We start from the raw sequence: 19,355 nt of genomic DNA on the forward strand, positions 1-19,355 counted from the left end.
AAAGAATTGGTCCAAGCACAAAACCTTGTGGAACTCTGTAGCTTTAGTGTGCATGGAATTAACATGCGCAAACTGGAATCTATCTGATAGATACGATTTAAACCAGCCTAGTGCTATCCATTTAACCCCAATGACATGTTCCAGTCTGTGTAATAAAATGTTGCACTAAGATCCAACAAGATGAGTATAGAGAGTAGACCATTGTCTGATGCTAATAGATCGTAAGATCGTTAGTGATTGTTACCAGTGCTGTTTCTCTACTATGATGTACTCTAAATCCTGATTGGAAATCTTCACACAGGTTTTTCCTACGCAGGTGGTCACATATCTGCTTTGAAACTACTTTTTCAAGCATTTTAGAGATAAAAGCCAGATTGGATATTGGCTTATAATTGGCTAAAACCCCTGAGTCAAGAATGTTCTGAAGCTGCATTCTTTTCTTCCACTGTTCTCTGAGAAATTCACAAGAACTGTGAACCTTTATGTGAAACTGACCCTGTAGTAACAAAAAGATTTTGCTGAAAAGCTCCTAAAACCCTTTTTAATGTCTCAAAATCTGAAATCTGAAAGGACATGGTGGATCCTGTTTTATTTTTTTAACTGCGTTTTTAACATTGGGTCAATGAATTAACCATTATTCGCTCACTCATTTCTCCGTCCTCCCACTCCTCCTCCTTTCTTCCCTCCCACCCTGCAGGAGAATCAGACAGGGAGAGTAAAGAAAACACATCCAGTTCCACAGGTATTTTTATACCCTACTATCTAACATCTTTTGGTTTTGCTTTTTTAGGTAAAATTCACTCACAAGCAGAATTTGCATATTACTGCTAAAAGGTAAAAATGATAAATAAAAAAACAAACAAAACTGTGAATGCTGATTTATTATTTTTTTACCCAGAAACAGCAGCTTGTTTTTCCTGTCATTTTGGACAGTTCAGACTGAATGTTTTTGTGAACATGAAAAATGGCTGTTAGAAAAAGCCATTATTATGAATTTCTTTAAACATTTTAACAAATGCATTATTTCACAAGTATCTGCAGCTGGAATAAATCAGTATAGACACCAGTAAAATTGAATGTTTTCACTTTAGATTCACCTTAGATTTGTGAAATTTTGTGCCACATCTTGTGGCTGACTCGAAATTAAGACTACGTGTAGAAAATAGAAATAGGAGATTTTAAAAACAAAAAAAGCACCATAGTGTGAGTGTACAAAGACAGTATTGCACCGTGGAAGATGCAAAAGTGTTGCTCATGTTCTTGGATGCTTTCTGAACTGTCCAAATTCATTGGAATAAAAGATAAATTCTCTGTAAGCATGGTGTTGGATTAACACAGATTTTTCTTTGTTGTGAACACACTCACTGTGTTATGGGTTATCTGCACACTCTTGGCAGTGCTAGGCACATTTTGTTTACTGTCTAAAATTTTCTGAAGGACATTGTTTGTCTTGCTAATATTAGTAAGCAACCTTGCTCCTGATAAGCTGCTCAAATTACTTTCTACACACTTACCTAAGTAAGTGTGTAGAAAGGGTTCTCGACCTTTTCTATGAGCTGCAATTAAATATAGATTTAATTAATTATTTTTGGGATATGCAATAAAAGCTACACTTCATTAACATTTGAAAAGGCATGTGTCTATTTGCTGGAGGAGTTCAGCTATTAAACAAAGTGTGGGACTTTTCCAAAACATCATCCAGCTCTCACTGATCCTGTACTGCACAGCCATATGTGCCCGTGCCACATCTATTAGCAGATTCAAAGAGATGCACATAGGATTTAATATTTTTTTTTTTTTTTTTTTTTTTTTTTTTTTTTTACATCCTGCTCACAATGCTCAGATGTAGACACAAACTGAGCGTTGATTGTTTCTCAGTGATTCAGTTGAATTTTATTTGTATAGCGCCAAATCACAACAGATGTCATCTCAAGGCACTTTACAGTGTAAGGTTTAAGACCTTACAGAAAATATTTATACAAAAAATTATAGAGAAAACCCAACAATCCCATTTGAGCAAGCTTTAGGCAACAGTGGAGAGGAAAAACTCCCTTTAGAGGAAGAAACCTCTAGTAGAACCAGGCATCTGGTTGAACTCAGTGACTCAGTGAGCAGGGATGCTTCATCCTTTCAGTGGCCACATGACCTTGATCTGTTCTGTATGTTGACAGCATTACTTCTTATCTGTTGGTTTCTGGCTGAGACTACACTTTGGTGTTGGTGTGACACATATTTAGTAATCCTTCTTCTCTCTCACCTGTAGCAGCTCATTATTGTACTATTTCTTCAACTTCCTGAGAAGTGTTTTCTTTAACATGATGTTCATTGTTTTGTATTAACATTTCTTTAACAGCAGCGAAGCAGCATCATAAGATGTGTTTCTGTGTTAATAATGTTGAGTGGACGTCAGATTTGGGTCAGGTTTACTGTTTGAAATGAGCTTACTTACTTTTCTGACACTGATTGTTTTTGGCACATTATGTTAAGTGAGATTGATTTAAAACAAAAATCACAGCTACCATCTCTTTGTCACTCTCAAGTAAATTGAACCACTTTATTTATAAAGGAATATTTGCGTTTCCCTGTTGGTGCAAAGATTTCCAGGCTTTTAATACGTTTGTAACAGCAATCACCAAGTTTCACCACTATTAAAACGGTTTACTTCACAGTTTTTGTTTGTGTCAAATAGTAAATGACCCAGCTCTGATCGAGGGAAGATGTTACAACAGAACTCATGTTTGTAACATTTGATTGCTTTATTCACTGTAACTCAGATTCTTTTGTTTGCACTTCTTCACATCTTCTAGCAAGTTTGTGAGACATGTTGTCAGACTAACTTTCTCTCACCTTTGTGTTTTAGAGTGTAGAGATTGTGTTTTAAAAATGTTTACTGCCTGATTGACTGGGGCTTTATTAGTTTTTAACTTGGATATGTTGCGCTTATTGTTTCTGTCTATATGTGTTTGTTTGTTTCCCGTGTGTGTTTTTTGTAAATATCACACCAGGTCCCGTGGAACCCCGACGTGGACCTTTGTTGGCACACCCTGTTGCTTGGCGCTTCAGACGAGTGTGAACCAGAGTGGTGTGAATCTGAAGATCCTCTCTTCATCCTCTACACCAGCGGCTCAACTGGTAAACCAAAGGTGGAGTAAACACACGTGTTTTCTAAAAAATTAAACATTGGCACTCTAAAGTAAACAGTTTGAATGAATACATTTGTGGTCTCCGGGGATTAGGTCTGCACCTGACACAGATAATAGCTGCTGCCTTGTGTAAACATTGCTGAATCCACTGTAAATTAAACCTCCTGGCACAGTCACAGAAACAAACACACAGGTCTTTTTGATCTCTGATAAGTTGACATCTACCCATCACTTCAAAAACCACTGTTAGTGAAAGACAACCAATAAAAGGCACACAAATTAAACACCACACAAAGAGATAAGCTTCTGTAACTGGCTGCCTATCTCAAATTCAAATTTCAAATTCAAATCTCCCTCACCAGATTAGTATACCATAACAGTTAGAAATTATATTGGCATGTCACACAACATGCAACATGCCAACCCAATATATCTTCACTCAAGATTCACTTCAAGTTACCTGAGAAACTCAAAGAACACATTTTTGATACATCCATCCTTTAATCTAATAGTTTCTCTTCTTCTCTTTTATAATTTTTAAGAATCCTGTTAAAGCATATTATAGCACATCTAGTACTAAAGTTGCTATTATTAGCTACATTGTTTAGTGTTATCACATACTGTATGTCAGGAAAGAGCTTGCTTGGAGCACATCACTTGTTTTTGAAAATTCTGAAGCTGTGTCATGTTTTTACAGACTTGCCTACATCAGCAAAGTGCACTTGAAAAAATGGAAAAGAACAGTAACTGAATTTTGAAGATAACAGTCATTAAATGTTGCTACTGCCACTGTTATGATAATGTACTGTATTTGTCTCACTTGATGATTTGTTGAAGGTACCAGTTGATCTTTCTGTAATAAGAAGAGCAGAAACTGACCAATAATGATGTTTTAAACTTCCACCTGTTTGCAAGAACAGCAACTTGAAAAGATGGTCTTTGTCTGTACCTTATTAAGTTACTTATTTTGCAATTATGAAACCAATGTTTATGTATCAAGCCTCTTCTCTCTTCAGGGAGTTCTTCACACAGTCAGCGGCTACATGCTCTACACAGCTACCACCTTCAAACTGGTGTTTGACTACCAGCCTGAGGACATCTACTGGTGCACTGCGGACATTGGGTGGATCACTGGTCACTCCTACATCACCTATGGCCCACTGGCTAATGGTGCCACAAGTGTCCTGGTGAGTTCATTCTTAGGGACTCTGGGATTACTCTACTTCCTGTTTGTACAAAGATCAGCCAGCTTGGCTGGTGGTCAGTCCATTGTAACTGATTTTAGGGGTAAATTATTTAGCCATAATGGTCTGCAAATAACAATCCAATACATACATTGAAATGAATCCATCAAAATATGTTCCAAAACTTGCTGTCACAGATTTCACTTATTAATGTCAAAGTTAAAACAGGTTTATACAAAGTAATGCCACTTAAATAGAAATATGTAAGGTGAAATCAGTGTTTGCGTTAATATTCACCCCCTTCAGGTCATGGTAGTAGAGGCACCTTTGGCTGCAATCACAGCATGGGGTCAGGCTTGCACATCTGGACACTGGAATTTAGTTCCATTCTCCTTTGAAGAACTGCTAAAGCTCTGTTAGGTTACGTGGGGATCCACAAGTCCATTCACAAATTCTCTATTGGATTAAGGTCTGGTCTTACTCAGGGATGGGATACTCCAGTATCTTACCCTCTACCTTAACAAGCCTTCCAGGGCTGGCTGCCAAGAAGCATCCCCACAGCATGATGCTGCCACCACCGTGTTTCAAAGTGGGGATGGTGTGTTTGTGGTGATGTGCAGTGTTTAGTGTGTGCCAAACATATTGTCTTGTCTGAAGGCCAAAAAGCACCATTTTGGTCTTATCAAACCATAGAACCCTCTTCCACTGGACCATGGAATCTTTCACATGCCTATTGGCGAACTCAATTCGTGATTTAACATGAGTCTAGTGGATTTCTCTTTGCCACTCTCCCATAAAGCTTTGACTGGTGTAGAACCCAGGCAACAGTTGTTGAATGTACAGTCTCTCCTATCTGAGTTGCTATCACACAGTTTGTGTGGACGGCCTGTTCTAGGCAGCTTTAGATGTGCCATATTGCTATAATTTCTTGATGATGGATTTCACTGAACTCCGGGAGATGTTCAGTGCCTTGGAGAATTTTTTTGTATCCATCCCTTGACTTATGCTTTTGAATGACCTGTTGTCTGAGTTGCTGGGAGTGTTCTTTGTCTTCATGGTGTAATGGTAGCCAGGAATACTGATTAACCACTGACTGGACGTTCCAGACACAAGTTTCTTTATACTGCAATCAATTGGGATACATTCACTGCACTCAGGTGATCCTCTTTTCACTAATTGAACTACTAGCACCAAATATCTGGACCTCTGTTGGATTAGGTCAGTCATTTTAAAGGGGGTGAATATTAATGCAATCGCTGATTTCACCTTATATATTTTTACTTAATTGTTTTCACTTTGACATTAACAATGTTTTTTTTTTTGTTTTTTGTTTTTTGTTTTTTTGTCAAAGTCTCCAACTTTTATTGACCATGATTAATTTATAATGTCAATAAAAGGATGAAACATCCAAGGGGGAGAATACTCTTTATAGACACTGTACATGGAGACCAAATGATCAAGCTTAATAGCAGAAAGAAAAAAAAAAGTTGTTGTGCTTGGCAGTGCTTAAAACCCTGATAAAAGGTTGCAAAGAGAGACGATTAAAGTGGGATCGGACATACTTTGGTGGAAAGACTTTCATCAGAAAAAGAAAGAGTTTGAATGTATGTTGTGATATACCGTATGATCCAGATAGATGGAGTTCAGGATTTTAGGCAAATGCCCATTGTCATTTAACAAGACTGCAAGAGGCAGAGTGATGAAAAGGGGTAGGTTATAGGGAAGGGAAGGGATTATTGTTTAGGGTCCCTGATGTTTTCAGAATGCAGTCTGCAACATATGAGGAGTCCCTATCTTTTCATTCCTCTGCATGGTATAAAAGGAGGATTGTGGCTTCTGAAATAAAATTATTTTTGGGCAGGACAACTTACCATCCTACTCCTTGGCTGTTGTGGACATAAAAAGAGAAACAATTAAGGTGTCGCCACCATCTCCTGACCAACCCTATTGAGAAGCTGTGGAGCATCCTGAAAAGGGAGACCGATTTAAATTTTGAGATTTCAAACTGCATTTTGCCTAATAATCTGGAACAATGTTTTTTTGTTTTTGTTTTTTTCAAAATATCTTATATTAGTTTTATCTTGTAACAACATCCACATTCTTATACATTGCTAAGCTACAGGAATCCTTAATTGTATTGACTAAAACAATAACCGCTACGTGAATTGTAGCACAGTTTGATTTGTGATAACAGGCTGATATCCTTTCAGTCATCTCAATTTAGCTTTTATTTGTCGAAATATGTCATTTGTAAACAGACTGAAGACAGTGAGTTTTAAATGACACGAAACCCCTTCGTTTTTTTTGCTTGTGTGTGGGTTAGTTTGAAGGCCTGCCTACCTATCCAGATGTGAGCCGTATGTGGGAAATTGTGGACAAATATCATGTGACCAAGTTCTACACAGCTCCAACCGCCATCAGACTGCTGATGAAGTATGGCAGCGAGCCGGTTCAGAAGTGAGTTGGTCATTTTTAATCCTATTTTTGTTTCAGCTGCTTTACACCATCACAAGTTCACTTTCAGTGATACTGTTTAGCATTGCAGCTGCAGGTTTTATGTGTTTATGTACATTTTCAAAACTAAAAAACTAGTCATTAAACACAGAGAACTGAGTAGAAATTGGTTTTCCTTAACCAAAGAGGCACGTGATGGTTTGTATGGTAACTTAACTTTGTCACTTCTCTCTCTGCAGGTATAAGCGAGAGTCTCTGAAAGTTCTGGGCACAGTAGGAGAGCCCATCAACCCTGAGGCCTGGCTGTGGTACTACAATGTGGTGGGAGAGAAAAGATGTCCCATTGTTGACACCTTCTGGCAGACAGAAACTGTACGTTACAGTTCTTACACTTCGTCTTACGCTTCTTTTTTTTTTTTACTGATGGGAGCTATCTATTTAAATTCCTTATTGACACAGAAGAAAAGCCTTCTGTACAGTGTAACCCTTTAAAAGAAAACCATAACCTTAATCTTCTTATTTGTTTGTAAAAAAGGAAGATGTATCTTATAATAATGACAATGACATACTTTATTGATTCCCTTGGGGAAATTGGTTGCATAGCTGCCAGACAGTACATATCAGTGCTACTACAGGGTTTCAGGGTCCAAGGACACCTTGACAAGTATCCAAGAGGAACTGGTAATCAAACCACTAACCCTGGTTTTGTAGACGACTGCTCTACCACCTGAGCTACTGCCACCCCTTGCCATTTTTTTTAAACCACCTCACTCACTGCTCAGTCACTGCTTACAGATGCTGAGCTCGGCTTCCTCCTGGAGGAAGACCCTTTACTCACATCTTGTAAAACAAAGCTATTTTGCTTTTTCAGGGTGGACATGTGTTAACTCCTCTACCCGCAGCTACACCTATGAAGCCTGGATCTGCTGTGAGTAAATTATTTATTTACCATGGTTAACATAACTGTTCCAACTTATTTGAGTGTGTTGCAGGCATAAATTTGCTTATATTTAGTTGTTGTCTGTCTATTTTACAATAAAGTGATTTAATGGTTAGTGTCGTACTTAAAAAAAGGAGTCTCCAGAATAAAATGAAACAGATTAAACACTGAATTCCATCCTACGCATCTTAACGTAGGACTCATTTCATCTATTGAAAATCTGATGTCTGCTCTAAAATAAATATTGTAAAATTGAGCATCTGTTCTTTTGTGTCCTCCAGACTTTCCCGTTCTTTGGAGTTGTCCCAGCAATCTTGAATGAGTCAGGAGAAGAACTGGAGGGACCAAGTGAAGGATACCTGGTCAGGTTTATCACTGCCTCAACTTAGAGTGATCTGAACCAGTATTACAGTACTCAAACACATCTGTGTATATCTTCATAGAATAGTTTTTTAGCTTTTGCTTCATTGTGTGTTGTCTGCTCCCGTCCTGGTGTTCTGTCAACAGGTTTTCAAACAGCCGTGGCCTGGTGTGATGAGGACAGTGTACGGAAACTATCAGAGGTTTGAAACCACCTACTTCAAGAAGTTTCCTGGTTATTACGTCACAGGAGATGGTGAGAGATGAGAACAGGATGGAGAACATTTTCGAAGCAAACTGTAAAAATTGACTGCAAACTGATTCAATTTGTGTGAGAATTAAGAGAATTTCAAAGAAAAAGCCAAGAACAACCAGTGTTCATTGCTCATCTAAAGCTCTGAAAACCCACTGACCAGCTCAGTCCCAGTGCCTTTTTTTTTGCCATTTGTCTTTGTGTTCTGTTTTGATGTTGTTTTTAGTCTAACAACTTTTTCCTCTTACAGGTTGCCGTAGAGACAAGGACGGCTACTATTGGATAACAGGGAGGATAGACGACATGCTGAATGTCTCAGGCAAGACTTCTGCGTATATTAATTGTTATTTGATAACAATAGGCATGGAGAACTGAAGCCTCTAGCCTGGATGCATTTGTTCAGGTACTAGCAGCCGGGGTGCTGGGGACAGTAGGACAGGTGGCTGTGGCTCAAGAGGTAGAGCAGTTGTCTGCCAATCACAGGATTGGTGGTTCGATTCCCAGCTGCCATGTCACATGCCAAGTGTCCTTGGGCAAGATACTGAACCCCAAATTGCCCCCGATGAGTCAGGTCATCTGCCATCGCTGTGTGAGTGTGTGAATGGGTGAGTGAGATGTGGTGTAAAAGTACCAGCTAGGTAGAAAAGCGCTGTACTTCTGAGATTAAGAAACATCTAAACATAGATATTGCACTTGCACAAAAAATAAGTTGTATGTTAAAATATGACTAGAAGCTTTTGAAAAAAAGCTTATACTCCTTGTCTTCAAACAAACAAACAAAAAAAAAAAAACGCTTCCTGTTTAAAATTAATAACAAAATCAAGAGGTCAGAATTTAGGCTGGACACGATTACTGCCTTAATGAGAGATGAGAGATACAAACTGTCACTTCCAGACATTAAAATAAAGCCAAGAAAAGATGCATCTTTCAACTTGGGCAGTTGTTTGCTACAAGCAGAATAACTAAAGAGACAAAACGTATTCGGTGAACCATAAGCATTAATAATGCATCTGAAACAGTTGTCTGATTTTTTTATTTTTTTGCTTTAGGTCATTTGTTGAGTACAGCAGAGGTGGAGTCAGCTCTCGTGGAGCACGAGTCAGTCGCCGAGGCTGCTGTGGTGGGCAGACCTCATCCTGTCAAAGGAGAAAGTCTCTACTGCTTTGTTACCCTCTCAGAAGGGGTTATGTACAACCACACGCTGGAGGCACAACTAAAAAAGCAAGGTTGGTAAAGGTCCTACTTACAGATGTAAATGACAGAAATTAATTACGCAAAGAAAAGTGCGTTGAAGATTTACCAAACTGTGTCTGCTGAAGTCTGTGTAGTTCTGTCTAAGATGGGTGTCTTAAAATGTAGTTTTGGTTTATTTGTGATCAAACCGTTTTTGATTGATGATTCATTTATTTTTGGCACTGTGTTGAATCAGAGTCTGATGTGATTTGTTTGGTGTTTGCAGTGAGGGAGAAAATTGGGGCCATCGCAACTCCAGACTACATCCAGAACGCTCCAGGACTCCCCAAGACCAGATCTGGTAAAGTGGAAAAAAAAAAATTTAATTAATGTAGTTTAATCTTATTGTCATACATTTTACAATTAAAAGGTCTGTTGACTTAGGATTGGTGGTTCGATTCCCAGCTGCCATGTCACTAACCAGTTATGTAGAAAAGCTCTGACCGTTTACCATTTTAATTTACCATCTATCTACTAAGTTCACACTTCAGACCAGAGGTACACCGGAGAGTGTTTTGGTTATTCTTTAGTCTATAGATGAAAATAGGTCCTAAACCTTGAACAAGTTTCAATGCATCGTTCACCTTCACTCCGTCCACTCTCTGCAGGTAAGATCATGCGACGGGTGCTCCGCAAAATTGCCTGCAATGAACGAGACCTGGGTGACATCTCTACCCTGGCCGACGCCTCTGTCGTGGAGCAGCTCTTCCAGAACAGATGCACCACTGCTGTGTGATGGACTTCAAGTTCCTCACTGGGAGACTTCAACTGCAGCCCCACATCAGTGGCCAGAGACATAACCAGGGAAGAAGCTGAAAAAGAGGAGGATAACTAACCCATGAACTCGTCCAGTGAAAAAAAAAAAAAAAAAAACCCTTTAATTGATGATTGGGTGGCTACCAGCAGAGCCACTCTTTTTTATTTGTAAGGAAAACAAGCAGCAGGTTACTAGTACAAATTTCACGCTTCTTTAAGACTAACTGCTTTTAACAGACTCAAATGATGTCTAGGAATACAGTACATCAGTCTGGCTCAAATGTTTTCCAGAGGGGGACACAAGGCAGTGGTGTGTATGAAATTCAGTTTTTTTATTTGTACAGCGCCAAATCACAACAGAAGTCAGCAGCCATCCTGCAGTGTAGCTATGTGGAAAACATAAAGCTGGGTAACAGAGTTACAGCCGATAATACACATAATATATGCAATATTTTATTTAGGTGAGTTTCTGGAGTTTTGGGAATGAGGCTGAACAAGTGCTAGCTGTAGTTAATATAAGACATTGCTTCCATTCCCATCCACCCTCGATGCCATAGTACAGTTGTGTACATCGATGATTAGATAAATCTGAGAGCACTCAACATTTCTACTAGTTTAAATTTCTATTGTATTTTTGTAGAGATATATCTTTTTTTGTTTGTTTATTTTTGATTCAGGATTTGTTGTGTATTTCTGTTTGTGTGTCTGCATGTGTTTATTGCTTTCTTTTCTTCTTTTAGTCAGAGTAAAGTGATCAGGCTGGTGAAAACTGTGGAAGTGTGTTCAGCCTCAAGGTGGTGATTTTCTGTTTCTGTTACGGCCACCATATCTCATACAGAATCTAAAACCAACAACATTTTACTGGAACATCTGTGAATCCACAGCATGGTTTTTCATCTATGCCTCAGAGGTCACATGTGTGTGCTTTTTACAGACTGTAAGTGATGTCTGGTCTTGGCCTTTGGGTTCTGTGTAAGCATATTTCACGAACAAACCAATACTAACAACGTTGATCCATCCATCCATCAGTACTTTCTAATTCCTTATCCTACTAAAGATGTCGACCATTATTAACACCTCACAAGTTGGTTTTTCAAAAAGACTCAACAAACTGGATGAAGTAGGGAATTTGTTACGAGCTCAGTTTACTAGACATCCTGGGCTAATGGTTGTCTAAAGTCTACAGCTGAAACAATTAGTGGCTTTACAGGCTGGCAGTAGGCATTTACTATGGTATCGTACTGTATTACATTATCAGTTACCCAAATATTTCTGTTTTATACTTCTCTGTACTTCTTTGTACCTTCCTTTACTTCTGAAATGTAGTACTTTTTACATCACTACATTTGTATAATTAATACGTTTGTAACAATCATCCAGTGATCTAATCATATTACAGTTGTCATTACATTATGATGGGAATCCTGATCTTTAACTTAATGTTGGTAGTGGTACTTTTTACTTAAGATGATTTATTTTTTTCCCTGCAAAAAATATTATGCAAGTATGTCTAATGAATTAATTTGTTCTACCCTTCTTGGTACTGAATGAAAATATAATCCAATGGGTCTCATGTGACACATTTTCTATATGTTTGACCGCTGATGAAAAACACTTGTTAGTAGATGGATACGTTGTTTGCATTGGATTTATTGAATTGAAGAAACCTACAATACCACCAGACTTGTCCTTCTTTTGTGTCATCTTATGTTCAGAGTCTGCAGATAAGAGCAATGAACTGAACTAAAGGGATGTTTTGATTTCATTATTTTTATCATTTTTAATTTGCTTTGTGTCTCAATGTGCCAACCTCATTATAGATGTATAAAGCTAGTAATTGTAACTAATTTTAGTGGAGCTGTTTGTTTGATTCATTCATTTTTTGTCTGATTTGGGTGAAGGAGGGAAACTTGCCATGTTGTTTTCATTTCCCTGTATCAAACTAATGACAGTAAAAGAACGTGACTACTGCCTTTCATTCTCCAGTGAAAATCATTATCATCTCATCTTATTGTTGACATGATATATGCTGATGTTTTCCATCAGCAAATTACAGGCAACAAGAACACTACATACAGAAATATAGAGAAGCACATAATGCTACATTACACTAGGATACAAAGCAAAACAAAAAATAACTCCAAAAACTGGTACAATATAAAATGAAGCTGTTACTATTAGTAAGGCTATGATACAAGTGACGGAGGAGTAAGGTGACTCAAACTTAATGTGTCAAAAAAATTGCCACAGCTACTATATAACTATAGTCTACTTTGGACCACTAAATACCACAGCAAATGAGTGCATTTCTTAAACCATTAGGAGTACAGGGTTTCAAAAAGTTTAACATTTGAGCATTTTCAAAAAAATATATTTTGACATATGACCTCTGTAAAGCACCACATTGAATTTGGAATCAAATGCTCAAAATGTGAGCAAAGTCAAAACTTTGAGCTTTAATTCAAGGGAATATAACTCAGGAGTTACAGCTATTTTCACACAAACTTCATAAATAATGATGTGGCCCATTCTTGTGTTACATCATGGCCTGAAAGACCACAGAATCCTAGTGAAGAAGAACCATTGACAACACCTAACCAAGTCAAGAACAGATGAGTTAGGCATGTCATTGTTAAAATCTACAGTCAAGAGATGCTTTATGAATATAAATACAGAGGTTTCACAACAAAGAGTAAAACTCTGTTTTTTCGCTGTAGAGCACAAAGGCCAGACTTGGCAAGAAAAAACCTTAAAAAAAAAACCTGACCAGTTCTGGAATAAGATTCTCTGGACTGATAAAATTAAAATTAACTCGTGCTACAATTATGAGAAGAGAACAGTATGGAGAAAGAAAGAAAAAACGTCATCTGTCAAATATGGTGGAGGTAGTGTTTTTTCGGGGCAATGCATAGTATATAATGCTAGGTATTATTTATCAGTTGTACACTTAGCTTATATCTGAAATCACTCACCATTCACTCATGCACTACTCCCTCTATAATGTCCACTCAATAGTAAGCAGTAAAATGAGATTTCAGACACTTGCTAATCATTATCATATCAGTAATCACTGTTTCTGGCAATATTTTTCTTATCTGTAAAACAGACAGCAGTGCATTATGGGATTGTTCAGAGAAAGTGGTGTACATGTACACTATCTTTTTCAAACTCCACACTTGGACAGCACAAAAAAAATGGGAAATATGGTACAAAGGACAATTGTTACAATGATTATCAGAGTAGGTGCAATATAGATAGATTTGCCTGAGCAGTTGGCAGCAAAGTCTTGTAGCTCCTGGAAATTTTCACTACGTCACTTCACCCTAGAGCAAAAAGCCTGTTTAGTGACTGGAATGAGTTTGGGCTCACAGCAGGCTGTTGTAGAGACGCACACAGAAAAAAATAGAGACCATCCTAGAATAGACTGACCATCCCCTACACAACATCCAGATGGACCTGAGAAGTAGCTGCAGCAGACGACTTACTTCACTGTGTTGCTGGAATGAAAGGTGTAAGTAATGATATGTGCATAGTTCCTACAAATTCAGACTACTTGGCCAGACCTCCACTGGGCTCCACTGGGTTGCCTCCACCATATTTGACAAATGACGTGGTATGCTTTGATACAGGAACTGTTCCTTTTCTTTCTCAATACTTTTCTTCCTATAATGCTGGCACAACATTTTCTTGGTTTCATCAGTCAAAAATATCAGAATAGTCTTATTCCACAACTGGTCTGGCTCTTTTAGATGTTTTCAGCCAAAGTCTAATCTGTCCTTTCTGTTATTGAAGAGAACTATTGGTAATGTTCATGAACATAACTTATTGCAAAGCCCTGTATTTAAATTCAGGGCTGTAGACTTTGACACATATTTCTTTAAGAGTGGTTTTGACTTGGCTACATGTCATCAAGTTTTTTTTTTCTGCTGCTAATTACTTGGGTTGTTTTCAGTTAGTTATGTTGAATATTTGCACCACTTTGAGTAAATATTTAACTGTTCCTACAATGTTAAAAAAAACAATTTTAAATATGTTACATTTTAAATTTAATTAAATGTAAATATTTTTAATAATGTTATATAAAGTTTCTCATAGGTTGAATCTTGAATTCTCCAGCATAGGAAACTGGAAGTAGTAATAAGTGCGTTTGCAATGGTTGCTATATACATATTGTGTTTATCTTGCCATCTATGTTTCAAATTAACCCAGGTTGGTGAGGTAAAGTTGATTTAATGCTAGTTGTTGTAAGCAGTATAATTTTCTCTGGTTCAGATGTCATTAGCTTAGCAAGATGCTTTCCTGAGTTGTTTGGAATGCAAATGTTTTCACAAAGGAATTAAATCAACGGTGGAAAGAAAATCTAAAGTATAGGAGAATTACACTGCTTAAATTACTATTAGTTAGGGTCCCGCTAAACCCCTCCACAGCAGAGTCAGTAACAACATTACTTTTACTTCAGGCCATGTGTCTTACTGCTGAACATAGTCACGACAAAGATGTCAACATCTCCAAATATGTTTAACACCATGATGTTAGTATTTTCAGTGCACTGTAGCTACACTATACATTAACTATATAAGCTTTCTGACAGTTAACACCCTTGTTTTTATTTCCAGGTTCTCGCTGGAGCTGATGCATAAAATTCAAACATTTTTTCAAGTATTGTTTCCCTTTCCCTCTGGGAAAGATGACACTCAACCTAAGAAACCTAAGGTACATAAAGACCGTGTTCCCTTTTCCAAGACATTCTGCTACATGCTGATGCAAGTGCAACCTCATCTGATCATCACAACAAGGTCTGAATTCTTCACTTTCAGCATTTACAGAATACATTCTTCATTTATTCTTGATTATATTTAATATATTTATTTGACAGTAAGAAGTGCAGAAACAAGACTGCAATAACCCAGTCTTGACTAACAGAATATCAGAAAAAACCCAAAAAACATTATGTTGTTGTGTCTTAATGGGATTATCTCTATTACTGTAGAGTTTAATGTAATTCATATTTCTAGATGTACAGATAGATACATTTGAACAGTGAAGTAACATCTCTAATTGATATTTTCACAGATGGCATCAAGTCTTCATTTCATTGTAGTCGTCTGTTTGACCATTGGACTGTGGTTTGAAGCAGATGTAAGTAATGTTTGTAAGAATGATCAGTTTTTTTGTTTAAAAACAACATTCTCAGGGTTTTCTGGCAGGCAAAGAAACATACAGGTTTGGGGGTTTATTACTGATAACGCTCAAAGTTTCAAAAAATAAATCTGGTTAGATTTTATTAGATTAGAATTAGATCAATGAATTTGATTCATATTTAGGTGTTTATACTGCTAGCCATGGTTCCCGTTTGATATGATATGTGAAGGCAGAGTTGAGTCAGACTCTACCATGTCTTGCTTACTTAAACTTACAAACAACAACAACAACAACAACAACAACAACAACAACAAAACAGTCTTTACTAAATTCTAATGTTGTGCTTTTTACACCCACAGGCAACCTGCCCAAAAGAACCAGGTCTGTGCCTCTGATTGTTATGATTTACTGTAGTTTTAGTTTTAGCTTTACAAAGTATTAAGTTATACTTTATAAATGACTATATATAATTATAATATAATGACCTTTAGGTCGCTGTGAGACTTGTCCTTCTGGTTGGACTGAGTTTGATGGACGCTGCTACCAATTCTATGGCGTTGAAAAGGACTGGGCTGATGCAGAAGTAATGTATTGAGACTAAGTTCAAGTACTACTGCAATTACTGTGTTGGAGCTTTGGAATTTGTTGTCAGTCTCAGGCCCATCAAAACTCCTATTAAGTGGGAATTGCTATTGCTATGAATTTGAATGAGAATTTGAACAGTTTATCCTGTTTTTTTTATCTTTTTGTCTTCAGTTTTTTTTTATTAATGTCTGATGACCCTATTCAGCTTGTTCTGGTTTATTTCCATTGTATCCTAAACTTCATTTATTTTTACTTTGCATTATTTCTCTTGTTTTCCTCATCAGAGATTCTGCACCTCTATTGGTGGAAATCTGGCATCACTTCAAAGTGCAGACGTTCAAAACTTCCTCAGAGAGATGGTTTTCAGAGATACAAATGTGTATAAGAACACTTGGGTTGGAGGCTCCGATGCAGTGAAGGTGAGTGTTTTAATAAGCTGCATCTGTTGCAATAAATTGTTGCCTGCAGGTGGAGTAGAAGTGAATCAGTCTGTAAGCTTACATCCATCACATCATTGAGATCAAAATCTCTGTTGTAAGCCATGCCTTAATACAGCAGAAGAACAAAGTACAGAAGGAAGGCACACACAAAAAAACACAGCCACACAAACAAAAAACTAACATACAGTATGTATCAGAGGCAATCACAAACGTCTGTGAAACATAACCTTGCAGTGATCCAACATTCAGCAGATTAAGTCTCAAGACTGGTAGGAAATAGTAAAACTACATAAACTAAAATGATAGTGTGTTTTGTTCTGTTAGTTTTGCTCTTTTTGCTAGTTAGGATCAGTGATCATGTGAGTGTGTCTCCAGGGTAAGGGGTAGAGAAACGTGAACCCATTTCCTTAACCCTAACACCCTCGTCTTTTTTCAGGAGGGTGTGTGGCTGTGGAATGATGGTTCAAACTTTGTCTTCAATCGCTGGGGCAAGGGGGAGCCTAACAACTTGGGAGATGAGGACTGTATGGAGATGAATTTCTCAGGTAGAAATGAATTACCTAGTATATTAAAAATAAATACAAAAATAAATATTTCATTTTCTCCAGTAAATAATGTGTGAGCACATTATAAGACCACAACATCAACCTCTGTTGACAGGACAAGATTATATCAATGATGCAAAGTGTGAGTTGAAGAGATCATTTGTTTGTGCCAAAGACACACAGTAATCACCACCATGTGCTGACACATGTGAAGTCCATACCTCCACTGATGATGTCACTTCCATCACAATGCTGTGTTTCAATGACATCACTGCTGAAAGATTGACAAATTGACAAATATGTAATTTGATTTCACCTAATGCAATAAAGAGATATAATCTTTGCTCAGCAATTTGCCTCATCTATGAAATCAAGAGCTAAAACTGTTCACTGTTTACTGATTAGGTGATCAACAGAAACTTTGGCAACTAGGCTGGAAACTGGAACATTTATATTAATATAAGCTCCCATTAATGACCTTGCAACTTCAAAATAAAAGAGTATTCACAGTAAAAGCCCTTATTTCTAAAAAAAAGTGTCTTAAAGTGGCATGATTATTCAAAGTATTAGCATCAATTAGCGAGATGAAGGTATATGACAACGTACAGTACGTTAAATTTTCTAATTAAAAGCATATAAAATGTCAAAATTCCTGTAACTTGATTGAACATTTTTGTATCTTCGTCATTAATTGTCTACATCTTGTTTTTCACTGGTTTATATTTTTGTCAACTTTTTCTTGTGGTAAACTTTTATTCTTCGTAAAAAAAAATTCAGTTTGACACCTTTTTCCTTTTGTCAACTTTCCTTCTTTATAATTTTTTCTTTGTGATGTTCTTTTAGATAAGATTTGTGATAACTTGTCATTGTCTTGGCGTCTTTTTGGCTACAGCTGTGTGTGTGTGTTCCCTCCAGTTCACTTCCTGGTTGTCCTTCCAATCATCACAGTTAAAAAAAAGCACCAGACTGGTTTGAATCTAATCTATCAGATAGATTCCAGTTTGTGCATGTTAATGATGAGTCTTCCAGCAGTCTTCTGTGCTTTAACCGATTCTTTTCACTCTCTATATATGCAATATTAGCAGGAACCACTCCATATAGATATTTCCATTGCTATGCAGATGATACCTAGCTATAAATATCTATGAAACCAAAAGAAAGTAATCAATGAATCACACTTCAAGCATGCTTAAAATACATAGTACATAGTACATAATACTTTCTACCCCTAAATTAAGACAGGACAGAGGTAATTAGTTTTGTCCTAAAAACCCTAGAGTTATGATATTTAATCATATTCTTACCCTAGATGACATAACATTGGTTTATTGGTTGTAGATGTATCTTTGGCCAGGATATCTCCTGTACATCATATATAAAAATACTGCCTTCTTCCACCTGAGGAATATTGGTAAAATTTGAAGCAGTCTTTCTGTGATGCAAAAATCTAGTTAATGCATTTGTTACTTCCAGACTGGGCTAATGTAATTCATTATTAATAGGATGTCCCAATAACTCCTTAAAAAGAAGAAATAAATCCAAAATTCTGCAGAGTTCAGACTGGAATAGAAAGAGAGATCATATTTCCCCTACATTTGCCTCCCTCCATTGAATCCAGAAATCCAGAACAGAGTTTAAAACACTACTCCTCACATATAAAGAACTTAATAATTAAGCTCCAGCTCAGCTTGTACAATTTATGCATACACACACTCACAGCAGGCAGACATGACTTGAGTTATGACACACTGCATTGCACATTATATATTTTATAGGGTCAAATGGCGCAGATGATGTAGATTATAAGGGATAATAGCATGTAAAAAGGATGAAACTTAAATCTTTTGTTCTACGTATTGAAACTCCTGTGTAAGGATAAACGTAAATATAGTAAGATAATAATTCACACAGGAGTTAATGACGCCCGATTACGCCAATCGGAAGTCACTAAAATTAACGTTGAATCGGTGTGTAACTTTGCCAAAACGATGTCGGACTCCGTAGTTTTCTCTGGGCCCCTTCCCAATCTGACCTGTGACGACATGTTTAGCCGCATGACGTCATTCAACCGCTGGCTGTCTAAGTGGTGTCCCGCTAACAACGTGGGCTACATAGACAATTGGAAAACGTTTTGGAGAAAACCTGGGCTGATTAGAAGAGACGGCATCCATCCCACTTTAGATGGTGCGTCTCAACTCTCTAGGAATATGGCAGAGTTTATTAGACGACCTAAACCCTGACATGTCAGAGTAGAGCCCAGGACACAGAGACGCAGTCTTACACACCTCTCTGCAGCTTCCTCACAGCCGTCACCCCCCAA

General features: G+C 37.4%; 2 protein-coding genes across 3 annotated transcripts in view; both read left to right on the forward strand.

Moving 5' to 3' along the window:
• acss2 (acyl-CoA synthetase short chain family member 2) overlaps positions 1 to 12,296 on the forward strand; it is a 32,845-nt gene extending 20,549 nt beyond the window's left edge. Inside the window, exons 8-19 of one of the 2 annotated variants that reach the window (XM_026366900.1) lie at positions 698 to 742; positions 3,006 to 3,143; positions 4,160 to 4,330; positions 6,651 to 6,784; positions 7,021 to 7,153; positions 7,653 to 7,709; positions 8,003 to 8,083; positions 8,229 to 8,337; positions 8,585 to 8,653; positions 9,384 to 9,560; positions 9,794 to 9,868; positions 10,176 to 12,296. In XM_026366900.1, coding sequence (XP_026222685.1) covers positions 698 to 742; positions 3,006 to 3,143; positions 4,160 to 4,330; positions 6,651 to 6,784; positions 7,021 to 7,153; positions 7,653 to 7,709; positions 8,003 to 8,083; positions 8,229 to 8,337; positions 8,585 to 8,653; positions 9,384 to 9,560; positions 9,794 to 9,868; positions 10,176 to 10,303 — 1,317 coding nt within the window. In that variant the 3' untranslated portion in view covers positions 10,304 to 12,296. The remainder of the gene's footprint in view (positions 1 to 697; positions 743 to 3,005; positions 3,144 to 4,159; positions 4,331 to 6,650; positions 6,785 to 7,020; positions 7,154 to 7,652; positions 7,710 to 8,002; positions 8,084 to 8,228; positions 8,338 to 8,584; positions 8,654 to 9,383; positions 9,561 to 9,793; positions 9,869 to 10,175) is intronic. The other variant, XM_026366901.1, reaches the window with a different exon arrangement.
• A 3,100-nt stretch (positions 12,297 to 15,396) lies between these two features.
• LOC113167231 (galactose-specific lectin nattectin-like) lies at positions 15,397 to 17,221 on the forward strand. Its single transcript, XM_026367654.1, has 6 exons — positions 15,397 to 15,462; positions 15,825 to 15,846; positions 15,957 to 16,048; positions 16,335 to 16,469; positions 16,927 to 17,035; positions 17,151 to 17,221. Exons 1-6 carry the CDS (start codon positions 15,397 to 15,399, stop codon positions 17,219 to 17,221), a joined length of 495 nt encoding a protein of 164 aa, XP_026223439.1.
• The last annotated feature ends 2,134 nt before the right edge of the window (positions 17,222 to 19,355 follow it).

This window comes from Anabas testudineus, chromosome 7 (assembly GCF_900324465.2).
Source record: "Anabas testudineus chromosome 7, fAnaTes1.2, whole genome shotgun sequence".
Lineage (NCBI taxonomy): Eukaryota > Metazoa > Chordata > Actinopteri > Anabantiformes > Anabantidae > Anabas > Anabas testudineus.